The 19,327-nt window shown below is 42.1% G+C and overlaps 1 protein-coding gene across 1 annotated transcript; it reads left to right on the forward strand.

Moving 5' to 3' along the window:
• Window positions 1-1,506: 1,506 nt before the first annotated feature.
• CH25H (cholesterol 25-hydroxylase) lies at window positions 1,507-7,031 on the forward strand. The gene has a single exon (XM_040605635.1). It carries the CDS (start codon window positions 5,651-5,653, stop codon window positions 6,476-6,478), a length of 828 nt encoding a protein of 275 aa, XP_040461569.1. The 5' UTR covers window positions 1,507-5,650; the 3' UTR covers window positions 6,479-7,031.
• Window positions 7,032-19,327: the final 12,296 nt, after the last annotated feature.

Below are 19,327 nucleotides of genomic sequence, written 5' to 3' on the forward strand. Positions count from 1 at the left end.
GGTGAGGCTTCTTTTAAACCACTGGCATGGTAGAAAGTTTCTTGTATCACATTCTTAAACCTTGGGTAATTGGATTGCTTGACAAACTGGTAACCTCATAAATTGCATTTAACCATGTAGTAAGGCAGGGAACTAATCTTTGTCGTGGTATGTTTGACCCAGCTTTTGACCTTTGTCATCTTCAATAATAAATAAGCTCAGGCTGTACCTTTCTGTACATTCTGAATACAGTAGATATGCAGTCAAGATAGCAGGGTGTGATAAATCCTGCGTGTTGCCAGCTTTGTCAGCTGATGAACCCCCAGTGTGCCTGGAAATAAAGCCAGAATAGTGGAAGCTTTACACAAAAGCCATTATGGAGCTTCTCTGCTTCACTGGAGCATGGCTGAGACTGGGAATTGTGAGCTGCTGTGTTTTCCCTGGCTTGCTAAAATTACACACACTGTATGACACAAACTTGGAGAGGTGTCAGTGGAAACAAGTGTGGGAAATGAGACACCCTGAACGTAGAGGAGAAGAGCAAAAGCTTGGTCTGGTAAGAGTGAGCAGTGACGAATGGTACATTTTTCAGAGCAGGTGTTAATGTACTTGGGCCTGTTACAGAGACATCTTTGTGTTATAGGACATATATGATGTTGAAGGTTTGCTGAACTTCAGCTTTGGATCATATAAAAGTGTAGTAGCATAACAGAGGGCATCAGACACCTTCTGCTGACTTAGTCTGAGCGTTTTGTGGTGCAAACAAACTATGCTAGAAATCCAGAAGGAGGTAGTCCCAGTTCGGTTGATGGATTGCCACTCACAGACCTGTGTGCATCTGAAGTAAATGCATGATCCAGGGATTTGACTTAGAGATGTACAAAACAACTGGGCGTACAAGGGTTTACGCAGACATAAAGGCAGGTGGTTTTGTTCATATTGTGCTTGAAAATTGAAAAGGATTTTTTTTATAGTCACCTGCAAGTATATTCACACTGTTTCAGGCAGAAGGCCTAAGGATGGTAGAGTGTGTGCACGTTAGTGGTGCGTACCGAATGATGTACTAGCTCAGTGCAGAGTGTTTGTACACTGTTTAGTGATTCTGTAGGTGGTGAGAACTCTTGACAAAAATTTACACACCAACTCAACACAGAAGTGCCTCAGCATAGGAAGTGGTGGTAAACTTGGGGCCTGTAAAAGAAACAGTTTTGTCAGCTTGGGAACAAAAGAAACCCATTTTCTGTAAATTACTCTTTATGGTGAATGTATCATGAAAAAAAAATAGGAATACTTTAATATCATGAAAAGCTACAAATGGCTTTAATCTGTAAGACATGAGAAAAAAACCTTGATGGCTGAATAATTTTGCTGATACATAATAAAATGTGGCTCTGGTGGAAGATTTTGCTATAATTAAAGCATTTGTAATGTCTTCTCCCTTTCTTTGATGTCTTATAAAATACAAACTTATGCTGCAGCATCGCTCATCGTGAGCATGCTAATGGCCTCTCTTCTTCAGTAGCCTATTTTCAAATAACTTTATAATATAAACAAAATCATTGAAGTCATCAATTAAATAAAAAATTACAAAGGTTGGGTGGACAGTTGTCACACCTGTAACGTGATTGATTGCCCGAGTCTTATTTTCTGAGGATACTGAGCTGAGAAGTGTCTGCATTGCTTCCCGACTCCTCCAGAGACGATGCGTATGTGTTAGTTGCGGAGGATGCGAATCAGTTTCTCACTACTGAATTACGAATTCTGAATGAAAGAATTTTAGGATCTTTTCCTGATGGTTATTATTTTGAAAACTGATCCTGATAGCAGCTTGAGAATTAACAACTGGCTTTGCTGGCAGCTTTCTATCTGAGTTCGTTGATTAGACCTTTGCTTGCGCTCCCTTTCCCTGGGGCTGGAGAGGCTGTCGGCGCTTGGCTGGGGAGGTGGAGCGTTGGCGTGAAAATATTTTGATGAACACAGTGCGTTAGTTCTGTTAAGGATGTTGTGCTGAAGCTGAAGTTTTTCATCAGGACTGACGGGGGGAATGTGTGTTCTTCATCCCCAAGCACTCGGTGCAGCCGCGGGCCCAGGGTTCAGGCAGCTCACCTGGGATGCCAGGAGCGGCGGCTCAAGTCCCTTGGGTGGATTCGGATCCTGGGCTTGGGTCTTGGCTTATACCTGACCGTAAGGAGACCATAAGTTGAAAAGACGTAACTACGCAGAGCTCCCTCCCCCCCGCCCCGCCGGTCACCCCCGCGAGGCCTGCGGCAGATCCGTGCCTGCCGACTTTCTGTGCTGCGGCGAAACGGCGTGTGTTTCGCTGTCCCTGCAAACGCGAGCAAACGCTGCGGGCCGCCTCCCGCTAGCTGTAGCGCAGCGCAAACGCTCGCCGGGAAGGTCGCGGCGGGGGGCGGCCCCGTTTGCGCTGCGCTACCGCCGGGGGGCGCCGTTGCGCGCGGAGCGGCCCGTGCGGCAGCGCGCGGGGTCTGGCGCCACCCGCCGCCCGGCAGCGCCCGCGCCTCGCACCGGCCGCCCGAGTGAGGTGAGCGGGGCGTGAGGGGCGCGGGCCCGGCGTGTCTTCCCAGCGCGGTAGCGATTTCCTTTAAAATGAGAGAAGGGGCTGCGTCTGCCTGCCTTCCCCCGGCTGCTGCGGCCCTGGCCGGGCCACCAGCCCGCTTTCCCGGCCCCCTCCAGCGGCAGGGCGGGGGGCTCGGCGTGCCCTGGGGGTGCTGCCTGGCCCCTGGTACAACAAGTATCCTGCCCTACAGAGGGGGAGGAGAGGAGGAGGAGGAGGAGGGAAAAAGAACTTTTGCCTCTGCTGCCGTGCCGTTAGTTTCAGCGTGTTGATCCCGGTTCTCCCTCCTGCTAACTTTCCCTCATTTTCCTGCCGGCTGAGTGTTTCGCTGTTTACCTCATAGCTTGTACCTAGCGGTGGAGCCTGGGGTAGGTGCTTGCGTCTTGTGCTCATGTGGAATCTATTTAAGACCCTTTGCGGGGCCTCATTCCAAACTATGTGCCCTTCAACCTAAACTCCGTAGCAGGAGTTTTCGAGAGACCCGTTTACAGCCTCACAGCACATGGGAAAGTTTGGCAGCGTCGTCGCTTGAGTGAAAAAAGCTGGGGTCGTGTTGCTGAATTAAGCACAGGCAGGGGTTTGCGTGCGCTTTGTCGGTTCTTCGCGTCGTACCTTGCGCTGACAAAGAAAACCAGGCCCGCGGAGCGGGACGTGCTGAGTGCTGCGCGGTGGCTGGGACGGCGGCTCTGGAGGGCGAGGACTTGCCCGCTCCGATGCATGAGGGTTCGCTTTCCGAGCACACGCACTTGCTGCGCGGCCTCTGTCTCCCTCCGGCGCCAGCCCTGCGGCTCGGCACGGCCCGCCCTGCGGGGCGCCTGCAGCTGCGGTGCGGAGCGCGGGCGGCTGCGCGGCCCCGCTGCGGCGTGCGGAGCCCGGCTCGGGGCAGCGCCAGGCTCCCAGGTAAGTTCCGCTCACCTTGCTTGGGCTTGCTGTTGCAGGGTATACTAGTAAGAGGGCTGTAGAATTCCGTTATTTTTCCTTAAAGGACTTAAATACTTTTCTGTGACCTAATCTGCAGGCAAAATGTCTGTTCTTTAAATTTTAGCTTACAGGCTGTGGTGGTTCTAAAACTTCTTGAGACTCACAGGGCTGTTAGGGATTAGTCAGAGGAGTGTCTTCAGGGCAGTTGAGCAATTTCTGTCAGTCTTCCTTTAGGCAGATTTGGAATGTGTTATAGAATTCGTTTAGTCCCTGCGTAATTCTAATAAAACAGAAAATCACATATCCTGTCTGGGAAGCTTGATTTCTGATTGTACCTACATAAATCAACAGAAAGCATCTCTCACAAAAATATTTTCAGATCCAGATGGTGATTGAGTTACAAATGCATTTTTCATGTCCTTATTGTGAAATGGAGGTCAGGATAGAATATGATGAGAAGATTGAAATAAAGCTCTTTGATATAGATCCTTATCCATTAGATCAGTGTCTCTCACTGGGTTTTAGTTTCACTACATTCAACAGTCTGAATTCAAGCTCAAAATTCAGCAGAAGTGTCTCACAACAGCAGAGAATCGGAATCTGTTTCTAAAATGCATATGCAATGGGTAGTCTTCGAAGGCCATACCATTCCTGTCTCCAACAAAAAACTTCTAATTGCCTGAATAATAGCACAGATGTTACCGTTTCAGTAAACTCCTTGAAGTCTAACGAGAGAGCAAAATCTGCGCTTACCTTAAGAGGAGAATCTCTTGAAGAGGAAACATTTGTGACTGAAAGCAAACCTAACTATTGGAAATCCATGCATAGTTCAAAAAAGGTCACTGCTAATTAATTATTCTTAATTATTGGGAAGCAAGGAAATTCTGTCTCCCACTTCCCCCCATCAGGTTTTGTTTCTGAATAGCAAAGAGCTAAAACTGTCTGAACAAGCTAATAAAGTCATCCAGGAAGTTGAGCTCATTTCCAATATTAGAATAAATGCTGTACCTACAAAAGACGTGAGTTCATAGGAAGCTCGTGGCAAGCTCTGTTTCCCTAAATGTACAAAGCTTTGTTTGTCTTTTTCTAAAAGCACAAAAGAAGTCATGTCTTAGTGGTTAAATGAAAACCTCCGTCATTTACCCCTAAAATTCTTCTGGCAAATTAGAAATCTTGGGAGTCAAGCCTGCTAGCTTCTGCCAGCTGTGTGCTTGCCCATGGCCAAAAGATGATCTTTTAAAGGACATACGTCTAACCAGTAGTGCTTTTAGTTGCATATGTTAATTTGATACACGGGTAAAGGATGATTTCCATATCATATTGCTCAAAGAGCTGTGGGGAGGTGGACTGAATATTGTAACAATGCAATAATACTTGTCATTAAGTATCTGTTTGGAAGCATAATGAGATTTTTACCTTGTATTCATCCCAGCAACTGGGGATGTTTTATTCTTCAAAAGTTGTTGGCTCAGTTTTGCATCTCGTCAAGTCAGGTGGATTTTGCCAGGAAAGGTAGTTACAGGAGCGTAAGGGAAAATAGGACCTCAAAAGTAGATGGAGACAAGTCACAGCAACCACATTTTCAGACTGGAAGCATAGTGTAGGTCTCCTTAAGGTTTTGACTTAGCCTTTTGTATACCCAAGGGATCATTAAGAAAACATGTGTCTGCACACGTCCATCCGTTACCCACCAAACATCCACAGCTCAGACCTGGGGTTTAGATACACATACATCTTCGGTAGCAGTCACATAAAAAAATCCACATTAGGTTGTATTTCCATACTCATAAAGGCAAAAGGCTAACAAAGGATGACACCATTTAAAATTAGTAAGAGAAGCAGCTTTTCAAGTGTGTGCACTGAGTGGAAAATATTCCTATCCTCTTTCTCTGTATTCCAATGTTAGAGCTCTGTATTCCAGTGTTAAGAGTTCTGCATGTCTGCTTGTTTTTCTTACCATGCAAGTCTCTTGTAGAGCTCCAGTGATTACCTTGTCCAGCTAGTTCTGTTCTGAGGTTATAATGCATTATACCGCTTCTGTACAACAGGAAAGGGAACTTCCTCTTTAAAGCTACGTATTACTAAGCAAGGAGGATTTCTGATGGGCGGAGTTTTCCTTTGAGCGGGCTAGATAAAGGCTTGCAGGATTTACAGACGTCTCAGACTGCAGTCAGCATGAACTGCAGCCTGCCAGGCAGAGCGCTGCTCAGCCGCCACGCAATGGATGGACAGCAGGACAGGTTGTGCCTTCAGTCTCTTTGGGACTTTGTCACAGCAAAGGAGCCATTGATCAAGTCACCGTTTTTTCCAGTGCTGTTTTCTTTTACAGCATACATGGCTTTCTGTCTTCCATATATTGCACTGGACTTTTTAAGCACCAGGCTACCAAACTTGAGAAAATACAAAATCCAGCCACAGAACTATCCAACTCTTGGAATGATGGTGCCTTGCATTATTCAAAGTGCATATCACCATGTTGTTTTAATCTTCCCAGTGACATTTCTCCACTGGTACTGGAGACCAGTGAATCTACCAGTGATAGCTCCAGAGCTGCCAGAGGTCCTGCTGGAAGTAGGAGTTTGCCTGCTTCTCTTTGATTTTGAGTACTTCCTGTGGCATTTGCTTCATCACAAGGTGTCTTGGCTCTACAAGACCTTCCACAAGGTACATCACAAACATGTGTCAACATTTGCTCTTACTACACAGTATTCCAGTGTATGGGAATTGCTCTCACTGGGATTTTTTGCTGCTATCAACCCGGTGTTCCTCGGATGCCATCCTTTGACAGAAATGATTTTCTTCCTTGTAAACATTTGGTTGTCAGTGGAGGACCATTCAGGATACGACCTTCCGTGGTCAACTCACCGACTTGTGCCTTTTGGTTTGTATGGAGGAGCACCACATCATGATCTCCATCACCTGAAATTCAAGTCAAACTATGCTCCTTACTTCACCCACTGGGACAAACTCTTTGGGACATTCACAGAGTCGCATTCTAATTAAGGATATTTACCTGTGGACAATCTCTTATTTTTTTTATGGACTGAACTGGGACATTAACTTTTCAGAGACATACAGAAGATTGTATATTTGAAGCTGCTTATAAAAGCAATAGCTATTTATAAGAAATCCTCTTAATATATGTGTATTGGTATGTATACTTGGAGCTGCCTATGTTAAATGACTGCAAATGGGAGGAGGGTAAATATCTGTTGCTTAAGTTTGTTTGAGTCAAAGGTGTAAGGGAAGCATTAAGAGACATTTTCTCTTCTTTCCTTCTTTCCAGCTTTCATAAAGCATGCATTGTATTACTGTATGATGTTTTATGCATACGCCAGAACAATTATCTTACTGTTGTAGGATGATTTATGATGTAAACAGAAAAGGTACATATCATGGGATTTGTGGAGTTTAATCTGCCAGAGCATATTATTGCACAATGATGTTGTAGAACATTGCTGCCAAACAAATCTAGTTGGCTAACTGTGCAATAATTTCAGTATTTCTATTTTAAGCCTTGATGTTCTGTCTGTTTTCAGTAAAAAATAAATATGGTAATTAAAAAAAAATATATTCCTTTTCATTTTATTCAGTCCTCTGTTCATATTAGGAACAGGCATGATTCCTTTTGCATAGGTATAATTTGTTTGAGTTTCAGACTTTTCTTACTAAAATATTGTCATGTTATTGCAAAAGCGAACCATTTACTTTTTCTGCAGAATCACATGTTATTTTTAACTAGTTTTCAATTTGGTAGAAACAGAATATTGAGGAATGCAGTTCAAAAAAGCTGTGGTGAGATTTCATTATTACATGTGAGAAGCTTTAATAATTTTCACTGAATTTATGGTGTGAGACCAGAACATTAAGCAGCTTCGTAATAAAAGGGAGTATTGGTCCTTCACAACCACATCAGTTAATGGCTACTTGCATGCAAAAACCTAAATATAACGGAAAATAAACAGGGTTTCTACAGAATATATGATTATTTCAAGCAGATTTTAGAAGAATGGAATCAAACCTTTCAGGATCCTAACCTGCAGAGCAAACTGGCTACATGTTGCTAGAAGAACAGTTGTATACAGAACATTGCCATGTAGTCACACAGAAGTCTCACTGAGAATAAAAAAAAAAGGCATGAAAAGATGCGCAGGTCTTACATGCCTCATTTGGCAGAGATCCACATGGATTTCTTATGTACGCTACACAACATTTTAATGCTTGTAATCTTCTATCATAGTGACTCATAAACTTCTCAGGATAGTGATGGGAGCAGAGAAAGTACAAATAATGTAGAGAGTGTGTAACAAACACTTATGCATCATCATCCAAAAATGTCTTTTTCATTACATCTGGAGGGTTGTGTGACCTTACAGAGGCTGTTTGTCCAGGAGAAGAGAGAAGCCTTAGTATTCCAACAATCTGAACTTATAAAGGGAACAGCGCTTTTGGACACTGACTGCATCTTTTTGGTAACAGGAAATAATCTTCGTAAACATCTTCATAAACAGTATGAAATGCTGCAATTTTAATACTTAACTATTCCCTCTGCTCTCTGGATATCACAGAACAGCAACCACCCTTCTTTTCAGTGGTAAGAACATGACACATCCTGAGGGCAAAACCTGAGACTTAAAAGACTAAAAACTGGACTTTTTGCCATGCATCTATTCAGCTGAGAGAAATAATTCCAAATCTTTCTGATGATTATAATTTAAATATTTTGGGGTGTGCTACAAGGAGAAGAAAGTATTCTTTTTTTTCTGCCAAATACAGGATGCAAAATACAGTCTCTGATTTCTTTGAGCTGTTTAGCCATTTTGAGGTATCCCAAAGTTACTCATTCAGTTCTAGAAATCCCACTTAATTCATCTGGGGAAATACTGAGCATCTGTTGGGGGTGCTCTGTGGTTTCAATGAGTTATACCTTATACTGTAAGTATATATTGTAACTGTACACCATAACAGTCTATTTCATGTACTATTGGCGCTCTAAGTAAGCAAGGCTAAGGCTAACTGGTACTTGGATATGTTGCTATAGGATGCCTATGAGCAAATCCCACAAGAAAGGTTGTCGCTGAACCCACAGGGATTATTCCACTTTTTTACATGAAGCTTAAGAGTTGATATAACAAATGCTTTACTACTGGAGGAAGAGTCCTAGTCAGATGCAGGCAAAACTATGCTTGCTCTTGTCAGGTGAGTGAGTCTCATTTGGCATTGGCAGCATAGCGTAAGAGGTGAGGGTGATCAAAGGGGCAATGGAAGAAGGCAAGTACTGCACGAGGATCCCGCCTACTCCTCTCTCCCTCACATCCTCAATGTTTGCATGACTTCAGACATACACCAAGAATGCATTTCCTCAAATGTGGAATTTCCCCCAGGGTATATCTGTACTGAACCTCATGCCAATCAGACCTGGAGTCTTGGTGTAAAGGCTCGTTATTGCATGAACTTGGAATACTTTAAAAAAAAAAAAAAAAAAAGGCAAATTAAAAAAAAATAGCTGTCAGATGAAAATTTGACTTGTATGTGTCTGGAATGGCTTATTTGAATTTCATGCTAGAAATATCTGCCCTTCGTCATCATGACATAATCCTAGCATACCTTGTCCCTATTTCTCGAATGCTTTGAAGTTACCTTAGGCTCTAAACTATAAGGGATTGAAACCATTTGCATATTGTGTGTACTTTGAAGCACTTTCTGAAAGTGTACTGTAATATGACTTTAGGTGTATGTATAAGAAAAACACATGAGCAGAAGACCCAGACAAACAGGTAAGTTTAGGCCTTTGCCATTCAATGAAAAGCAAAATATAGACAAAAATATATGTTGAAGATAAAGCAAATAAGAGTTGTGTTTTTTCCCTGTTTTCATTGAAAGTTCAGCATATACTGTCCCAGCGAGCGTGAGAGCACAGTGAGTTCTGTGTATTGATGGTGCTGAGATTTTAAAACAGGATTTTACAGACATTGCTTCCTATATTTGCATTTCTCCATGGTCTTTGCCACAAATCTTTACCAGACAAATAGAACAGCATGACTCTGTTGTAAGCGTTTATGTCAGAAAACTGAAACCAGCTTTCTCTCTTCTGTTCCAAAATTCTGCTATAGCTTCCTTCCTCATTATAATATGCCACAACGTGCCACACAGACTTTGTCTAATCTGCTGAAAGCTAATCTGTTGTAATTTGTGAGTAAATAGAGGATGTTTACACAGGCCTTTGAAGCTATAAAATGAGATTTTTTGATGCTCCTGTTGTCCACTTTGTATCTTTAAAAATCCTAATTTAATAGAAGTCATAAGGTTTTATGCATTTCTCTCTGTAAATGTATCTTAGTTCTTAGGCATATGGTTAAATATTGAACTGTTTGTCTGATCTTACAAATTGCATGAGTTCCCAAATTCTCACTGGCAGTTTAGTAGTATACTCGAAATCTAGGCTGTCTTTCAAATGATAATCCAGTCTGGCAAATTTGAGGTAACAGTATACAACACAGTGAAGGGACAGGTTTTTGCTTAGTGGACGTGTTCTCAGCGGTGCTGCAAAGTGTGCTGCTCAGGTGCTTTGGAGAGAGCGTGTGAAGTTTAGAGCCATGCTGAGTCAATATGCGCTTCTGGGAAAGGCTTCGTCCGTATTCATGTTGATCAAATGCAAGTACTTTTACAGGGGAAAACAAACACAGTCTATGGTCTACTGCTATGATTTTTTATGATTTGAAAAATAATCTAAGTCATTAATGGATTTAGTGACTTGGTTATTGTAGTGTGTTACGTGGATTGAATGACAAACTGGTATCTCCTTGCGAGGTTTGGACTCAAGTCACGCGAAGGTGACTGGTGTTCAGTCTAACTACCTTTGCCAGTGGCTTTCACGGTTGAACTGCATTTCCGTTCTGCTTGGGTGGGAATTCCAGGATGAGATTATTAGAAGTGGATGTATGGCACTTGTGCTGATTGTCTAGCAATATGTGAGGTAGCTCATTATAGTCCACACATATGTGTATATATATTTGTGCATTTTCTTGATATATATAAACCTAAATATAAATAATTTTTATATATATATATTATATATAAAAAGCCCCATTACTTATTTTGTTTGTGTTTATAGCTCTCTCTCTCTATATATATATAAGTAAAACTATAGTATATAAGGTATGGTGAAAGAAATCTGGAGGTGGCAACAAATCAGAGTCATGGCTGGTAGTTTGAGAAAGGCAAACTTTTCCACAAAGGACCATGAAGGAGCACTGATAGGGAGAGGTGGGCACGTGTGCTCAGTCTCAGAAGTGGCCTAAGGGTTTTCCCTCAAGTCAGGACATGCTGACAGAGAAAAGACAGCTGAACTTGTGGAGTAGTGTCATTTTCCGCTCAGTTTCAGAAGGAAACTACAGTTACACAACTGCAGCGTCTGCCCAGTGATTTGCGGACTTGTTACACAATTTAACAGAACTGCACAGAGCAGTAGAGGTCCCAAGATACAAAGTGCTCTCACATTTTATGAAAATCACTAGCAGGGCAGAGGCGAGAGATATTTACACCATTTTATTTACCCATTTACAAAGAAGCAGAGTGGAACCAACTCTGCTGTGCTCTGTGTGAAAGCAGTCTGCTGGTCCCTGCACAAATGAGCAGCTTTGAATTAATTGCAGCCTGTACTCTTTGTTCTTTAACAAAAGGCCAAACAAGATAGAACCGTGATGGTACAGTGTGTGTGTCTGGGGCTGGGGGGTGTCAGTGAGCTTTGGGAACATGGGAGATGACTGAGGACTTTGTGGGACAGTATAGAAAACTTGGAGGTAGCTGGAGGTATGCTGCATCACGGAGGACCTGGCAGAGGTTCTGTGGTTTTTGTGGTCACACTGTGTACCTCATAAAGACGGTAATTCACAGGAAACAAGGATTTACAGACTTACAACTTGCAAGGAGTTTCTTTGATTTGAACTATGCTACGCTTTTTTTTTTGTTGAAAAGGGTGAAGGTAAATGTGACAAAATTAGGGAGCCAACTCGTGATCCAAACTGAACCGTTCTGCAGAAAAGGCCTGATGATGAGCTCAGCAGTGTCATGCTTCTGCACAAGAAGGTGAACTCCGGGCTGTGACCCCTACTTGCAAAAAGGGAAAGCAGCTGCTGCAGGAGCAGGAATGGTGGCAGACTGACCACAAGGAAAAGTGAGTGGTGGGAAGCATGGAGTGAATTCTAGGAGGTAGCTCGTATGACAGACATTTTGCGCATACTAAACACCTATTTGTACTTACTCCCAGCAGCCTGTTTGATATGTTATAGTACCAGGAGTCTTTTATGACAGGGATCTTCTTACCTGTAGCTTTCATTGCAACAAGAGTACTGGCAGTCAGTAAAACTGCTGCTGTGTTTCTTATTTTGGCTCCCACTGCATGCTAACCTATTTGAACTAGCTAACTCAAATAGTGTAATGCATTGTAGGTACAGTGCCCTTGAATGATTTCAAGTGTTTACTTTTGGTCTTCAGAAAGTCTGATGCCTTCACAGTAAGAACATGCTGTCTAACAAGAATCTCGGCCTTTGAGGCTTAGTAACAAATATAGGGCTGATTTAAGAAAAGAGGAGAAAAAGAAGAAAAAAGAAGAATTAAAAAGAAAAAATAAAAGGGAAACAGTATGCCTAGGGATGCTAAACTTCTGAAACCCTGCCAAGGGTGAGACAAGATAGAAACACGACCATAAAGATCAGTGGTATTTTGAGTGGCTAAAACTGCTAGGACAGTTGCAGCTTACCTGACATTCACTGAGAAAGGTATCTTCAAGCTTGACTAAATAATCTTTGTCCTTAAACCAACTTCCAAAGTCTGTGGAAGTTAATGTAGGAAGGCCTTCTGTGAACTTCAGAGCCCCCATTATTTTAGGACTGGTAATTGTAGCCCATGAAGTTTTGCTATGGAATAGCAGCAGTTCTAAGTGACAGCACAGGAATGTTGTGATTTAATTGTGTGAATATGTAATTTTCTGTATTTCTACATCTCTGTCCCTGAAAAAATTTTTGCAGTATCATTATTGTAAACTTTTTTCCTAGGTCAGTCGCTTCTCTTTTAATTTATCTAGTTTAAGACTCAAGATTGCCTGATAGTAATGTAAACTTACATAAATTCTGGGAGTAGAGACATGAATCATCAAATGAAGTAGCCTTTTCTGAGAAAAATGGTACTCCACATTAAGTGGAGATGAAATCACTGTAAAGAATTTTTCTAGAAATTGCAAATTGCTTTTATTTGCCTCTAAAACTGTAAGGTCTGAAAATTGAGCAGACTAGCCAGGAAGCTATGTGTGCATTCAGGTTCATCTGGCTTTTTCTTCTTGTGATTGTCCCGTAGATCCAAACAGATCACTCTGTCCCAAACTGTGTACTCTGGCCTCCAGTCTCTTTGACTGTAGCAATCCATGCTGTCTGCTTGCTTCGATACCTCATTTTACAAACATCTGTGAAGCCCACAACCTAGCAAAACCAGCCCTAGCCTCATCCAGCTCAGCTGTCCTCCCAGCTCTGCATCCCCACCTTCAGAAAGCCTCTTTGCATGGAGTAGTTCCAGCTCTTACCCCTAACTCCTGTTCTGCTCCTACACTTAGTACATCCCTTAGTTACTTAGGCTTAGTACATCCCTGCACCAGAGAGAGAACAAGCTCTGGAGCATATCTGAAAATGAAAACACTCCAGCTCTTTTCTTTCTTCTTTTTTATTTAATTTTCTCTATAGCGTTGTTTAGTCAGCAACAGCTGGCTATAACATCATGCTACCAGTTCCAGAAATGGTTCCTTTTTTGTATATGGGTTGAAACAAGCTGCGCTTCCTTTGCTTGAGCAACACTCCGAAAGCATTCCCCCTCGCCTGCAGGTATCGCATTGATCTGCGTTGTGTCAACCTGGCTGATGTAAGTTGTTTTGCATCCAGAGTGGAAAGAATGAAAAAAAAACCCCAAACCTGAGTGGGCCCTAATTCTTTCCTGCCAAGTAGAAGGTTGGTTTTAGCCTGCAGCATGTCAAGATGAAGTTTAAACCTCTCCTCTGAAAAAAGGAAGTGCTGTTGAAGACTTCAGCAATGTTTCCTATGGGCCGAAACTAGCATCTGAATCTGGAAGGGTGGGGAAAAAAAGCTTACTCAAAAGTACAAGGATCTGAAATATTTTCTGGGGTTTTCTCAACTTTGTAATAAAAAAGGGGAATAACAGTCTTTAAGGACAGAGAGAGTGGAATTTTTCTTGTGGTAAAGGGGGAGTTTTATTTCCACATGAAATCCTGGGTTAGACCTCAAGCAGCATTGTAAAGGTAGTAAAACAAAATCTGTGTAAATGACTAGTCTGAACACTGGCTAAGGTTAACTGTCTTGCAGCAAGGAGAATTGCTCCTGCATTGAACACTGATAATTTTCTACTTACAGTTCTCATTCATCCCCTCTTTCTCTTGGGTGTTCCCCCCCTTCCTTCTTTTTCATGATGCCATAACACTCTGCAAAGGTAGTTTTGCCTCCAAAAGCTTCCTGGTTCTTGCTCAACTTTATTACTGGACCTCCTTTAAAGGGAATGAAAATTGAGAGACTATCAACAGTTAGAAGTGATGCTAGTTCACAACTCTTCTAATCACACACTGAGGACAATATGATAATGTGTGTCAAAGCCTTTAATCTGTCATGGTTTTGGGACTCTATTTTTATCTACTGTCAGCCTTATTTAAAAAAAAAAGTCTCACTCATGAATACATACTTTTAAAATGAATGCTAAGGTTATAACTTTCTGGAACATTTTTCTGGAAATTAGGATAATCAAAAGATTTTCTTGGAGATCTGCTGAACTGAAGCAGATTCCAAACTGTGCTGAGGCTGCTGGGTGACTGGACTTCATTTGATTAAAAATGTTCATTCCTGACCCCTTAGGAAGTAATGAGCAACATAGATGCTAAATCTTAGTTTAATATATTCTGCATAGATCTATGACTGGTGTTGCCTACATGTATTTTACTTTACAAGATGCAGGCTGGCCATAGGTGAAATGGAAAGGGTGGCTTCAACTTTGAAGAGGGTTGTGCGATGCTGATGATGCAATGGTTCAGAATTGTAATGAGAACTGTGTGCCTTTTGTAGGAAAACTAACCAGTCTGGATAAAAGACTGAGAAAAAAGAAATTCAAAAGTGGTCAGCTTCTAGTGGTGGACCTGCCTTCTGTCTAGACAGTGAAGCTGCAGCTTGAGCACATGTGCCTAGCATCCAGGTTGTCTTCTTTTTCTAAGGGTTGCAGAACTAGAGAGCCTGGCTCCCTGCTCCTTTCCTAGTCAGGGGAGCTGAGGACACAGAGAATAAAGCTGGCCAGTACTGGGGCATATCAGCTTAATGACATGCAAATATTCTGCAAGAAATTAGAGTTAGATAAATTACATTTATCTAATGTAAGAATTCAGATAAATTACATTTATATAAAACCCATTCTGAAGTGAAAACAGAGACTTAACATTATGATCTCATTGGGACGCAAAGCTCTGGCATGTTATTTCAGAAGTACTTGCTAAAAATGTCTTTTTGGGTTTGGGGTATTTTTTCTTCAATTCATCTTTTATCCTATCATGTACCGGTTTCCTCTACCATCTCCATATTGAACCTAATGACTAGTTCCACAGACTTACTGCTCTGCCCTCAAACTCTTGTTCTCCTCCCAAACATCTGCTGTTTCTAATCTCAGGCTCCTGTGCCCTCCCAGAACTCACAGCGTAGCATAGCCATAACTCATGGCGGCTCTGCAGTGGCAGCTTGATAGCAGTGGAGGAGCTTGTAAGGGGGGCAGGCTCTGGGCTGGATCAGGGCACAGTGCTCTCTGGTCTCTCCACCTGCCTCCACAGGGGCAGAGCCTTGGGGCCACGCGGGAAGGGGTACACAGATGTGCGGAGCTGTCTAGGAACAGCTGCATGCATCACGGAAAAATCAGTGTTTTCTGTGACTTTAATGGTCTCATTTGGAAAAACTGCCATCTGGAATCAAACCAGGTGGGGTATTTTTCCTTTCCATTTTTAGAAAGAAAGTTACATTATCTATTTCTTGGTATTTTACATTTTTATATTGATGCAAAAGTATTAGCTTAATACGGAGGCAAAACTAAAAGCATTTAATCTTGAAAAATTGAAATGAATCATACAGGTGTTTTACTTTAAAAAATTGATTTTTAGCCCTAGTGAAAATAATACAAATTTCCTAGGTTTTTTAATAATCCAAATACACATCTTTTCAGCAAGTAAAATTTTTGGTTTATTCTGAAAAAAATTACCTAGCTGCTATGTGAGACTCTGATGCATGACATCTCTGGAGGATATGTCCTCATATTTCAACTCTGACATCAAAAGACAGTGTGTTTTCCTTTCTTTCTTTCCTCTGGCTTATCTTCTTGGTGTTGTGTAGCAACCAGGAATGTATACAAGACATCTATTTTCCACATATTATTATGTGTATTTAATAAGCTCATTAATGAAAAGCTCTTCCTAGCTGGGCTACTGACAGTGTATATTATCGTTTATTGAATATTTAAATCCTTTAGTTTATTTGGATGGATGATTTGATGTCAGGAGGGAATGAAAAATGCAGTCTGTTTTGTAGGTGCTGTGCACAGTTTATACATGGAATTTACATAAACCAGATACTGAAAATAATGTCATTCCTACCATTGGGATCTCATTTTAATTGAGGCTTATTTTGGGTTTGGAGATTATCTAGAAGCAAAGGCTGTAAATGCTGCTTCTGTTTTCTAATGGTGCAAGCAAAAACCTGCATCCCACCACCCCTAAAGGCAGTTGATCATTCAGCGTTTTGCAGCTGAATCATCTCTGTGTTTATTTTACATAAACTCGGAGGTTTTTCACCCTAATTGCCGTGGGTTTTTTTATACCCAATAATGATTTTGCCACATACAATGAAATTTCATTCCTGCTTTCTTAATGTGTTCTGATTACATGTCTTCTAACTCAACAGGAGTCGTAACTATAGGTGCTAGGTCACATAGAGAATATCACATATCATTCAGAGTTGAAACTAATCGTTAGTTCTTTACTGAAGAGGTCACTAAAGCTTGCACGAGTGTGATCTACAAAGCTCTTTTGTTGAACTCTTTTCTTTTCTGAGGGCCAGTGTAATCTCTGTGTATTGCATGAATGAGGGCAAGACTGAGCAATGAAACTCCCAGTAACATGCTGGGCAGAGCTGGATTAAAGAGATGTAGAGCCTCAGCCTGTTGGAAATGGGCTGTAGGGGAGGGTGGCCTGTATTTCAAAGAACTTAAAAGTCACATAGAGTTCAGCAGCCTGGGACACCACTTTCTGCAAAAAATGTGGTCAGAATCAGAGCTGAGATTCCTAATGGTGCTCCACAACTTTTAAAGGCTTTTTGAATCTGAAACTGAAGGAAGACAGTGTGTCCTGGCATCACTGTCTTGTATTTTCTTGAAAACCAAAACCAAAACCCCCACCAAAAATAACAACAAAGAAAAAAGGGGGGGGGCGGGAGAAAAAGAAAGCAGTAACAAGCTTCTGAGAAGGAAGATTTAGTAGCTTTAGATGCTACCACTTTTCTTAGGGAGGAGGGAGTCAAAATCCTCATGGATTATTTTGATTGGGAAACCAGTTGAGCCATGGGGGATGTGGAGCTGAAGGAAATCACAAACAGGGAATGAAACTGAGCATGGTGCAGAAGGAAAGGAGGTTGGCATAGCAGGGCTGTAGGATGTGATTTATGGAGGGGGAAGAAGATGGCTTAAGGTGAGCTGCTGGATCACCGGTGAGGCTGTGGAGGAGGCTGGTAACAGTTGGTTACAACTGCTTACTGCTAAATTGCCCGAGGTAACTTAGGCACATTATGACATGGACACCCACAAGGAAAATGAAAGTAGACTGAATGGTGAGTTATTTTTGATTGCTCATAGAAGCATTTTGTCTCTTAGAGGTTAGAGATGTGTTTGCTATCAACTCAGTTTAATTAGAAACATTCTTCTTATACATTAAAAACATCAAAGGGGATACTAAAAAATTGTCAAAGAAAATAGATCAGGACTATCATCTCACTTGTCCTCTTCGCTAAAAATCATAAGTTCCTTGCCATCATAGAGCTCTGACTTAATGCTTCTTGGAGAAAACTTCCGATAATTTTCAATCTTTATGTTATGAGAAATACAGCTTTTTATGGCTCCTCATTAATGTATTGATACATAAATCACTGTAAGACAACAGCAGATGTGTGATGGTACCTAGCACAAGGCCCAGGTCTGCCAGGTAGCTTCCCAAAAGAAGCAGCAGAAGATTTCCATAAGGTTCTCGGTGTACTCTGCTTCCCAGGTGAACTTAGAAATATTGATAAGGAAAACCAACATATTACTGATAATAAGTATGAGATGACTCATTGTCTAAGCATTAGTTGACACTGGCTAATAACAAACATAGCAGCAGGACCAGGAAATTAATCAATTTTGTCAGCAGATCAATCTGCTTACAACATTCCAGCTGATACTCAAACAGTGATACAAGATGTAAATTTCCAGACTTTTCTGGGGAAGAAAAATCCTGTTGCTCCCACTCCCTAACCAGATCATTTGCATCCTCATCCAAAATCCAACTCTCAACCCACTGTCTGTATACATTGATTTTTAACATTTATTTAATTTTATTTTTTCAAGAAATAGAACAGCAATTCCTAAGTGAATCAGTACATATATGTGAAAGCGGATTGGGATGACAATCTTCTTTATGGGCTTCTGAAAATGGGGGTCAGAGTATATTCAAATTCTGACTGATGTAATCACTTCTGGTGGCAGAAAGTCTAATAGAGCAAAGCTGTTTGTGCTTGAATGTCAACTGAAATGCTTCCCATACCGAGGGTTTTGATGTCCTCTCCGCCCCCAGTGCCTTCACGAGCAGCACAGATAATGAAGAAGTCTGTGACACAATGTCTTCATTGTGCAAACCACTCTTGGCTCTTTGTCCTTTTATTCTTGCACACAGATGAAGAGGCTGCTTGGCTTTCCAGCAGACAGTGAACTGCATCTGACTGAAGATGCAGAGAAATCAGAAGGGTGGAGGAACAAACGTGTGTGTATGGTGGAGGTATCCCCAGTCCCTTTGATGATGCAGCTGTGGGCATTCACATGGTGTGTTCAGCCCGGTTCAAGCCACCTTCTGTTTCTGTTACTACAGACCTTTCCCTTCAGTTCAGGCCCTGAAACCCATGAGCTGTCAGGTCAGCACAGAGAGAAGAGCTCCCTGACGCCTATGGGCGCTGTTTGAAGCTAGCCTTGCTATGAGCAAGAGGTTGGCCTCTAGAAGTCCCTGCCAGCCTCCAGAATTACATGGTTTTCCCTGTTTCCAGATTGTCCTGAACCAGCCAGCTTAGTTCTGGTCTGTGCCAGGCACTGCCACTTCATGGGGAAGACAGGTGGCTTCTGAATTTTCTCCAGTTCTCTGCTGCTTCCCAAGTATTTCTTACCCTTACCAGCGCTCAGCCTTTGCAGTTGGAAGAGGAGCAATGAATCCCAGCAGGACCCCCTCCCAAGTGCAAAGACTTCTACATTGTTTTCTTCCAGCAGGTAGATGAACTTTTTTTGTTAGTTTGATGTTGTTCATGGAGTTACAGAACTGGCTGTGATGCTCACTGAGAGGAGTCCTGACCCCCTTCTCCCCATTCCCATTGCGATGTGGTGCAGTGGCACCACTCTTCGTCCTTTTGGGTGATGTAGCTACAGTCAGCTTCTGCTGGTTGTCTTCCCCCAGCTTCTGCTGCAGGATCACTGACCCTTTGAACTCGTTTGCAGCCTGTCAGCAGAGCATGTGTAAGGCAGGGAGTACAGTCATCTCAA

The sequence above is a fragment of the Falco naumanni genome, chromosome 9 (assembly GCF_017639655.2).
Source record: "Falco naumanni isolate bFalNau1 chromosome 9, bFalNau1.pat, whole genome shotgun sequence".
Taxonomy (NCBI): domain Eukaryota; kingdom Metazoa; phylum Chordata; class Aves; order Falconiformes; family Falconidae; genus Falco; species Falco naumanni.

Excerpts from the sequence above, each read along its gene's own strand:
- CH25H (XM_040605635.1), top strand. The coding sequence starts at position 5,651 with ATGAACTGCAGCCTGCCAGGCAGAGCGCTGCTCAGCCGCCACGCAATG.